An 11,363-nucleotide genomic window follows, 5' to 3' on the forward strand; every position below is an offset into this window, starting at 1 on the left:
AATTGGTAACAACAGGCACTTCTAAAGTGCGAAACAAGTAGCCACTTGATGAAGACATAGCAATTTTCTTTGGAAATGAGAAAAAAAATTACTTTAAATGTGAAATACGTAAGTTAGAAGAAGTGGATTATGATAGTTAGTGTTGATTGGCATTTGATGGGTTCATTTATTAAAAAGTTAGATAAATGTATTTTTGATTTGCTACTTGTTAGAATAAATATGTACCTCAGTAGTTTACTAATCGTTTAAAAAATTTTATTTAATGTAGATATTAATATGTATAAATTTTATATATATACATATATATAAATTGTTTTCTCTATCATATAATTTTTTTATTAGCACTTTATTATAAAAAATATTTTTAATTACATATTGTTATAAATAATGTTCTAGCTATAGAGACAACCTGATCTAGAACCTATGAGTTTGATGAATGACGGTTGGTAAATAGAACATACGTTAAGTGATTATTGAGAGAATAATATGTAAGCTAAAGAGTGAATATTATACTCTTTTTTAATTTCGATAGAAGTAGCGCAGAAGCATGCAAAAGGTTAGAAAACTCGTAACTTCCCACCGATTGTCTGCTGTTTTAATAAATTCTACGATAATTTCAGAATATTGAAGACGATTGCAGAGCACTCTCTTAAATTATTAAGCTACCCCACATAATTTAGCCAAAGCTAGCAACAACAAAGGCAAATAAGGAAAGTAAAATCTCCTGCCTGACAAACGCGATTATAGATAAACCACTTTAATTAGCTGCATAAAGCAAACACCATTACTAATGATTAATCATCTAAGTTATCTGTGGTAAAATGCCTCATATGAGGCAAGAATCACTTATATGTTCAGAAATACGCCCTTTGTGATCATACCCTTTTCAAAACTTTATGATTTCATCGCTTTTTCTAAAAGATCAAAAATTAGAAGTCACCTTACAACCTAAATTTGAATTAAATGAAAAAATAAATGCATTTAATGAGGCATTACAAAAAAGTCTTAAACATTTTTTTGACATTACACACTTGTAATCATCACGTAAGGTTCATATGTTAACCATATTTACCTTTTTAAACATAAAAGTCCATAATATGCAGCATGCAACATGCAATAACCATGCAATAATCATGCAATCGAGCTTAAATGGTAACAAACTGTAGGTGTCAAACCAAATTTACTGTACAAAAAGATTTAAGTTTATTTTTTTTTTTGATAATTAAATATATTTAAAGTCATATATGAGAAAAGATATTTTTTAACTAGAAGAGGTGCAAATAATAATGTTAATTCATCAAAACACAATTTTATTTTTAATTAATTAATCAATTATTGATAAATACCTATGATTAGTGGTAAAATATTTAAAAATAATATTTGTTTTAAATTAAAATAAAGACAATAATAATCATTAAGAATTTCTGTTTTTAAAGGTTTCTGTGAAAATCTAACATTAAATAAAAACTTTAATTCAAAGTTTAACAAGGGCTTTTATCATTACTTAATTAAGCAAGAAATAAAAAAATATTGTTTTTATTAATTATATATAATTTTTGGACTACATTTTATACATCTGAATCATTGCCGTACTTGACTTGTTTGGTTTACGTTAGTTTATTTAAAAAATAGTTGTTAAACATTACTTTTTGTTGCTGTATACATGTTGTATATCAGTGACGATACGTACCCTATCTAGAAGGGTGTACGACCCTTCTACAATGTTGTTTTTAAATGAAATACATTAAAATAGATAATATGTTTTATTAATAAAAACTATATTACATTAGGCAAGAATATATTCACAATATAACATTTTACAATTAATTAACTAAATAACATATTAAATCAAATTATTAATTTATATATATTATATATATAACTTTAATATTATATCGTTATGGCATAAATACAATTTTTCTCATACTTCTCACAACATCAAAACAAAACAGTTTGTATTCCAAACCATACATATTTATGCAGTGATCAAGCAAAATCGAAAGCACTTGCAACGAATTAATGTGCGGTCAACTACTCCGCACACCTAGCGGCTGAAATTCTGGGGTGCTACTGCTAAAAGAGGAGAGATGAAGTGTGATAGAAATGTAGGGTGATATGAGCTGCAAATTTTAATGCACACTTAACCGCTTCGGTAAGTCAACATGTTGGATTTATATGCATGTAGTTCATATTCAAATAGTACAGAATAATTACTCATATATTTCTGACCACATAAATATAATATCTCATATATCTCATATTTTATACGAGAATATACGCACACTTTATAACTATAGAAGCTAAGAGAAGAAAATGGATTGAGTTTTCATAGACAATTCTATTTAAATGTTTTCACTGAAACTTTGATCTTTAATAATATATATATATCTATATGTACTAAATTTTATTAAATCTGGATGTAAAGATATTTGAATGAGTATCTCCGCAACTTAAAGCAGTCGTCACTGGTGTATATATATATCTAATATTATATATATCTATTCTTATATATATTTTATATATTTTACATATATATTATATATCTATTTTTGTAATTTTTATTTTTTACATTTATCTCAAGCTTAAATGAATAAAATTTTTGATGTTCTAACTTATTAAATAATAACTTATTATGATTTATTTAGTTTATTATATTATTTAAATATAATCCACAATTTTTGTGATAATTTTTTTTGTTTTTTAATTTTTAATCATTTTAGTCTGTCCAAAAAGTTTAAAGTCCACTTCAGATTCACTTTAAAATGAATATACAAATATCATGAAATGTGGCAATCTGTTCAGCATATTAATATTGTGGAAAATTCAATTATTCAATTTTCAAGTGAAATGCAATTTAATTTGCTTATTTGGCTAAAAGCTAACATGTGACTTCTGGCTGTCTTCTGCCTTCGTTCTAACAGAAACTAAAGATACTCGCACTGACCGCTGTCACATATGAGGTTTGCATATAAATTTTCGAAACGTGCTTAACCAGGCTTTTCTTTAGTAAACTTTTTTTTGTGTTAAAAAGAAAGAAATTTTTTAATTTTTTTCTTATATTTTTTTTTTGTTTAAACAAAAGAAAAAATAGTATTTAAATTCTATTAAGCAAAAGTATTGGAACAGGTTTCATAATTTCAGTTTGACAGTTTGAAAATTATTTTCTAATTTTTGTGTGTTTAGAATTTTAATGAAGTTGGCGCATAAAAAATTACAAAAAAAAAACAGTAAAAATTTATGAAGTTTGCACTTCGTCAATTGCAGCACTTCGAGTCACTTCAAGCTCAGATTTGGATCAGAATCCGTATATGGCGAGCGGTACATTTTTCATATGTAATTTTTTTAATAGTATTTCAGTGGTTATTAATTATTGGCTGAAATAAATTTACACGTACTGTGAAATACCGAAAATAATTAGCAGTTAAAATGTGACATTTAAGTCACTTACAAATTTCTGCAGATCAACTTGTTTTATAACAATTAATTTTTTATTTTCTTTCAAAAAAATTGTTTTAATAAAAGCTACCATATTTGTACTTCACCATGTTTATAAACAATTAATTGACAATTAACAGAGACCAAGCGCATAGACAAAGGTGACATTGTACCTGTTATGGAAGCATAAAAATAAGATTAATAACTCATTTGGGCCTCGTTACAGACTTTTTTATCTAAAAATCTTTTATGAATATTTATAAGTATTAGCTTTTTTTAAATTAAAATATTTTTTAATGTTAAAAATACAGTAAACTGTTATAAAGTCTTAATGTTTATTAAGTATTTCGCATTTTAACAAATCTAGTTTTAGATGATAAATAATAAATTTAAAAATTCCTATCATAAAAACAATAACTATAATCAAGGCCATAATATATTATGTAGTTAATATTATTAGAAACAATTTGTAACAAAATAAAATTAATGAATAAATTAGTTATTAGATTCCCAATATCCTATTATTCTTGTATAAAAACGTAGTGCTACCATCGAGAAGTAATTGTAAAAATCTAACTAACTCTTACTCTGGGTAGAAGACTCCTTGTGCACTTGAGTATATATAAAAATACAGTATATATTCTGATAATGCCCGTTTTGTTATTTTCAATATTTCCTAGTTTTAGAGTCACCAAATACATTTCAGAACATCGAAAAAAATTGTAACAGAAATATATTCGGATTTTGTCTAAGGCAACATATGGAATATAGTATGTTCAATCTTTTGAGTTAATTAAAACTATTACGTGTAGTAAGACGACGTTATTGTTAAACTTTTTTAACAAATAAAAAGGAGACAACTTACCATACTATTTATAATGTTTTTTCATATTTGTAACGTTCTTACTTATTAGTTCTTCTTTTGTTATCAAAGTATCGATAATTACTTTTATTACAATTTCTTCCTGGTCTTCTAAACATTCGGTGACTTTCAACTAAAACTTTGGAACGATTATAGTATTTGCTGTATTAACTTATATCTTGTCTCTCACTGATAGAGATGTATACTTCTTATAATCTTTAGCAAACTAACGAGCTCGTTGTGTTTATCTCTTCCCCTGAAAATCATGTAAAGGAGAGACAACTATGGTTTCTTTCGATTTCCGATTTGTATAATTAGATTCATAGTAAAATAGGTTCAGGATTCTTTATAAGCTATGCGTATATATTTTATATAGACTTCTTCCTCCTATAATTTATTCTTGCTCTCTACTTTGTGTCTTTATTTCTTTCATTAGTTCCTGCATCTTAGCCTAGATATGAATTAGACTCTACCCCTAATTTATTTTCTTATTTTGTGCAAGTACTTATTCACCATTTTATTTATTTATTATGTGCTCGATTTTCTCTATATTATTAAATATGTTATATGCAATTACAGTATATTCTCTCGTTTATTATATTAAATTTCATTTTTTCTCTGCGGGCAGGTGCTCATTTTTTAGTGATTAATTTATTTTGGGCAGTATTGAGACACAAAAAATGTATGACATCAACTTAAGGGATATTTGATAGTCTGAAATCAAATCAGTGGCGTCGCTAGGCGTCACCGATGTCGGCGACCGCCCGCAGGGGCCCGCAGGGGTCTCGCAAAAAGTTACCGACTGTGGATTCTAAGCACTTAATAAATATTTTGAACAATTTGGTTTGATAATGGCAATAACCATATTCGAAGTTTTCCCGAATGTTTATATAATAATCAGATTCATGTTCACAGTTCAGTATAGCTCCGACGGAAAGAAAGAAGCAAAGTTAAAATTGATTAAGACGTACTAGAAAAGTATGATGATCCAAGAGAGACTATCTCCAAAATTCTATAAACTGAAGCAAAAATAGCAGCTTAAATTATGATATAATTTAAAAAAAAATTGAGTGAAGCTAAAAGTAGGAAAATTCATTTATTTTAATTTGTGTTTATTTTAATTTGATTAGCAATAAAACTTTTAATCATGCTTTGTCGTATTAGTGAATGTAACTTATTTACTTTTACAACTGGGTTATAAAGGGGGCCTCGCAATTCTGATGTCGTCGACGTGCAGAGTTGGTCTAGCTCCGCCACTCAATCAAATACACAACCTCAGATATTTAAAAGAACCGTATAAGAATGTAGGGGTTTTTTCAAGAAAAGATTTTTGTTGGGTTAGCGGCTTTTTGACATATAGTACCTCAATAAATATTAATTTTAATATTACATCAAACATATACATATATCAAATATTATATAAAAAATTATATAAAAAATTAAATTAAACAGTAAATTAAAAATAAACTCAATATATTTAGATATTAAATACGATTTCTATATATGTAATTGGAGAAAGAATGTAGTTCTTCCTGAAATATATTAACATAAAAGCACGACTATGAAGTTATTAAAATATTAATGTTCTTGCTTAATAATTTACAAATTTAAATTTACAATTTAATATAAATATTAATGATGCAATAAAATCAATAATATACATTGATATTGCTTCAAAACCAGCGGAACGTACGAAAGACTTAAGCACCAAACTTCACATTTTCTCATATAAAAATATAAACATATACACGTAACTGCACCATTAAACAAATATTTTAAAATTATTTAAATACATTATTAAAGTAAACATACTTAATCGAAAAATTCTTTAAAAAATATTCAATTAATCACATTTTTTTAACTTATTAAATATTCAATTAAACATCTAAATATTTTGTATGTATACTTAATTTTAATTTTATAAAATATATTTAAAAATTTTAATAACCAATTTTCAATTTTAATGTTGAACCAAACTAATTTAAATTAACTTACCCACAAAATCACAATGATGTATTCGCCTCTTTTCCAGCTCCGGATTATTACGTCGATTATAACGCACAGTGCGAACCGTTGGTACAATTATATTAGCCAAATGCGCTGGTGTGACGCCACCGTTACCGCCTCTAATACTGCTAGCGCCAACATTGCTCGCCGTGTTATTAGTTACATTACTACTGCCAATCGCTGATGTACTACTCGTTCCGCCATTCGAGGTTAGTGTGGTCAGTGTACGCCCCGGACTTAAATGGTGCACTGAGTTATGCACCATAGCAGCAGCATTTGAGGGGTGTAACGTTATGATATTGGGACAAATTGTTGAAAGTGGATGACCCTGTTGTTGCAATTGTTGCTGCTGCTGTTGTTGTTGTTGTGCATAAGGAGGTGGCGGAGTTGTACGACGGTTTTGTGATTGTTGTTGTTGCTGTTGATGTTGTTGCTGTTGCTGTTGATTGCCAACTGCAACAACAGCTGCTTGTGCAGCGGCTGCTGCAGCAGCAACCATAGAACTACCCGGACTTCCGGGATCTGAGCTAGGCGGCGTTAGTGGCGGTACGAACATATGTCTTGTTGACATTGACGGTGCTGCAGGTGGGCATAATTGTGGATTTTGTTGTTGTTGTTGGCTTGAGTTTTGTAATGGCGGTGGTATTTGGTATTTAGGATGAAATGACTGCAAAAAATTATAAAAGTAATTACATTAAGTTATTAGTTTAGTATTAAATTATATAGTTCAGTATTAATTTTTTAATTTTATAAATTATTTTTATATCAATTGATATAAGCAATATGGTTAAGAAACATTGTTTTACTTTTGTTAATAATATTTTAGCAGCATGTATTTAAGTTATAGTATTTAAACAAAAATCAATATTATTCTGTTAAATATTTTCCTAGAAGTTATGATTCTTTTTAAACAATATCTCAAGATATTTTTTATTATATTTAGTTTTAATTTATTTCAATGTCTTAGCAATATTTGATAAAACTTTATTTAAGTAGTACAAGTTTATTTAATATTTTTTTTAAATATGTAATTTCTTTTTAAATAATTTTATCAGTTTTATAAGAAAATGCTAAACACATTTTAAAAATAGTTTTTCTTTTTATCTCTAATTATAATCTCAACATGTTGCAAGAAAAACAAAAACGCCACTTGAGCAACATTTCTACTCCACTTAAAGGCGTATTTCACTGCAACTCTTTTCTTTTCCAACGACTTACCTGACTACTATGCCAACTGTAACCATAGCCGACGCCAATATTATTGCTGCCACTATTGTTTGTTGTTGCATTTGGATTGGTGTTGCTGTTGTTGTTATTGTTGTTATTGCTTGAATTTGTCACTGTTAAGTTCGTTAATGTCGTTGATGTAGTTAATGTTGCACTTGTGCTTGCTATACCGCCATTAAGATAATTATTGCTACTATTTAAATGTTGTTGAGATGCATATTGTTGATAGGAAATGTTACTGCTATTATCACCATTGACAATGTTATTGCTGGCACTGTTGTTTTCCGCATTATGATTACTAGCCGCACTATTGCAACGTATCGATTGTATAGGACTATTACTATTGCTATTTAGTGTGCCAGCAATATGCTGCTGCTGTTGTTGTTGCTGCTGCTGTTGCTGATGTAATTGCAAAAGTGTTATGGTTTCATCATTACTGCTGTTGCCACCACCACCTCCACTGCCGGTATTACCGGCGCCACTACCAACCAAACTAGGATGATGTTGGTATAAATGTTGCTGATGTAGTTGATAATGCTGATAAGTATGATGTGTCTGTTGTTGATGTTGTTGCTGCTGCAAATGTGTATGCTGTTGATGTAGTGATGTTGGTTTCTCTGTTTTAATTTCCATAGGACTGAGCAACGGTGTCGAGAGTGTTTCGAGCAAAGTATCATCGATTGCTTCCATTTTGACTTGCGGCAATAATGTGTTGGCAGTTGGATTAGTTGCTAGCGAAACCTGCGCATTACTTGAATTTGAGCCTAACATTAAAGCATTTTCTGGATCAATATTTTGTATTGAGCTGGCAATATCTTCCCACAATGCCGGACGCTGGTATGGATCATCAATGTCAGAGTATGGATTGCAGAGAGCCTCTTTGTTTTTGGTTTCTAAAAAAATTTGAAATAAAAATACAATCATTTTCATTATTGATAATTGACATTTCAATTGAAATATTATTTTTAATATTAATATAAGAGTGAACTGAGTTAAAGAAATTCAAATTAAGAAATGTAGTTGTGTCAAATTATTTCCTCAGTTAATGTTTATCTAGAACGTGTGCGAGTTAGGCTAAGTTACATTCTAAATTAAGGAAATTCTAAGTTGTATCGATAATGTAGTGATGTGTCGATACGTGTTGATAAATGGCTAAATGTGTGCAGTGCAAAAAATTCCAAAAGATCTTCTATTTGGTTTAGCATCAACTTAGCCTAACTAGCACTTGTTAAGTATTTATAAAACTTTTTTATAAATATATTTTTATGCATTTTTTCCCTCTTTGTTAAGCTCAAGTTTATTCTATACTTCCAGAAATGGAAGATTAAAATTGACCATGACAAAATCAAGGCTATATTCATGACGCGAAAGAGAAGGCAGCATCCTCCAAGATTCAGTGTCGGTGTAACGGAGATACGGTAGGAGGAAAGCACAAAACATCTGGGGGTCACCTTTGACAAACGGTTCAATTGGTATAAATATATGAAATGCAAACGGAATAGCTGCTGTAAAATTTTACATCTGCTTAAACTGCTGTTTAATAATAATCGCTTCAATCTCAAAAATAGAAAGTCACTATAACTCAAATAATTAGGCCAGCACTACTGTACGAATGTGTTGCCTACATCGAAGCCTCAAATACTGTCATAAAGCAATTTAAGATTCCATGGTATATTAGAACAACAGACATACACAGAGATCTAAGGATCGACTCAGTGAAAAAATATATCAGGTACAGAGCCCTTATTCACAAAAGTTGATATTTAGTTTCCTTAGGACCCACAGGAAGATATGCTGACCTACGGTCTGCCAGCAATTAAAAGATAAATAAACGATATGAATTCCTGCATAGTTAAAGCCTAGTGTGGGGCAGGAATACACCCCCCCAGCACAAGTGCGCAATAGCACTAACTCAAGAAATCACAACAACAACAACAATTTAATATTAAATAACATACTACATGAAATGTCATATAACTTAAGTAATATGCGATATTACTATATCTCTTATATATATAAAACCCATAAATAGGCTATATATAATTTTACTAAATTTATATCGAAGGTTCGTAATTTTAACAAAAAGTCAGCCTGACCCTATATATCTAGTATCTGGTTTATTTAGTATGTATCACACTCTGATTGCTATGTCTTTTTAAAATGAAACCTATACTTCAGCCTATATACCATATATAACTCATGTCATAGTGTAGTATGTATGTACATATGTCAGCGATCTTCATTCGATTATAAATTATGTAATTATTTTGAATTTGACCTATAAATTTGAATACCGAAGTCGTTGCTCTAGACAAAGTAAGTAAATAAGCTCTTTTCAAACAGTAAAACCCAATTTCACTTCAAATAAATTGAATTTAATGTTTGTTTGCATAAAGAAGAAAAAAAACTAAATAATAATACTATTGATAATAATAATAATAATTTTTATTTGTTAAATTAATAAACAACATTAGTCTCGCAAGAGCAACACACTTGCGGGCTTAAAGCTGGCATTAAATCTACAAAATCTACAAAATCTCTTCAGATTTTCGGTATTAAATTTCACAGCTGAATAAATTATTTTCGAAAGTAAATGTTGTTGATTTAAGGAATTTGTTGTCGTCATGTAAACACATCAACTCTAAACAACACACTAAGTTTTAAAATACAATTCAAAAATCAAAAAAAAAGTATTAAATGTCAACAGCAAGTACATCTTTGATGAAAACAACAACAAGAACAACAATAACTACTACAACAACAAATCATATACAACATGAAAAACCTAAACTTACCAAATAAATATTCCTTTTCACTTGCCGCCGCATTTGTTGCTGCGTACGCCGCGTTGGCAACATCAAATGTTGTTGACGTGCCATCGTAAGCGGCGCAGCTGTAAGCTGAATTTGAATTGGAATTAGGTGAACTGGCGGGATTATCACTGGCTGTTGTATGTGTTTGTGTGGTGTTGAGTGGCGGTGGCGGGGGTTGTGTAAATGGCGTATGCTCATGATTGCTATTGTGATGTTGCAAATGATGCTGATGATGCTGTTGTTGATGCTGATGTTGTTGCTGGTGTTGATGTTGATGTTGCCAATGTTCCAATTGACTATTATTACTATTGCCATTATTATGATTGCTATGTGTGGATAATTGCTGCTGGAGATTGTGTTGCTGTTGCTGATGCTGTTGATGCAAATGGTGGTGATGATGATGGTGATGATGATGCAGATGGTGACTATTATGATGATTATGTGGCGTAGATAATACTTCAAGTTCAACGTCTGGTTCAATTTTATGTAAACGACCCATCAGCTCGTGCCGATAGTCCAATTCGGGAGACTAAAAATTGAAAAAAGAAAAAATTAATACTTAATGTAAAGTATATGGTAAAATTAAAAGTAAGTATTTATTTTTTTTTTAAATTAGCAAGGTATTAAAAATATTATTTGACTCATAACAAATTAGTGATTAAATAGTAATATGTTAAGCATTTTATAAAATAATTTGAATTGAGGTTTGTAATGAAAAACTTTAAATACTTAGGCCCGTATTTCAACCAAAACTTTCCAAGAAAAATATAAATTACTTTACCAGATTCATTGGGAATTGTAAAACTGAAGGGCGGCATCTAGCATTCAATGCGACTAGAAAATACAACAGTTAACAACAAATACAACAGTCAAATATGCCGCGAGAGACTAAATACCGAAAGCTACGTTTAATGAGACTATTTAAAAATAACTGGATCGTATGGATCCAGTTGGGATTCCCGAGAACAAAATTGAAGACAAAATTTGAAGAAAAGAAGCCTCTTCGCTACATGTATGTC

General features: G+C 29.6%; 1 protein-coding gene across 1 annotated transcript in view; it reads right to left on the bottom strand.

Moving 5' to 3' along the window:
* Positions 1–10,867, bottom strand: part of LOC119673518 (dendritic arbor reduction protein 1-like) — a 33,636-nt gene extending 22,769 nt beyond the window's left edge. The window contains exons 1-3 of the mRNA XM_038084811.1: positions 10,327–10,867; positions 7,523–8,424; positions 6,293–6,971 (exon numbers count right to left, since the gene is read on the bottom strand). Of these exons, the coding sequence (XP_037940739.1) occupies positions 6,293–6,971; positions 7,523–8,424; positions 10,327–10,843 (2,098 nt within the window). The 5' untranslated portion in view covers positions 10,844–10,867. The remainder of the gene's footprint in view (positions 1–6,292; positions 6,972–7,522; positions 8,425–10,326) is intronic.
* Between the last annotated feature and the right edge of the window lie 496 nt (positions 10,868–11,363).

This window comes from Teleopsis dalmanni, chromosome 1, assembly GCF_002237135.1.
Source record: "Teleopsis dalmanni isolate 2A chromosome 1, ASM223713v2, whole genome shotgun sequence".
Taxonomy (NCBI): Eukaryota; Metazoa; Arthropoda; class Insecta; order Diptera; family Diopsidae; genus Teleopsis; species Teleopsis dalmanni.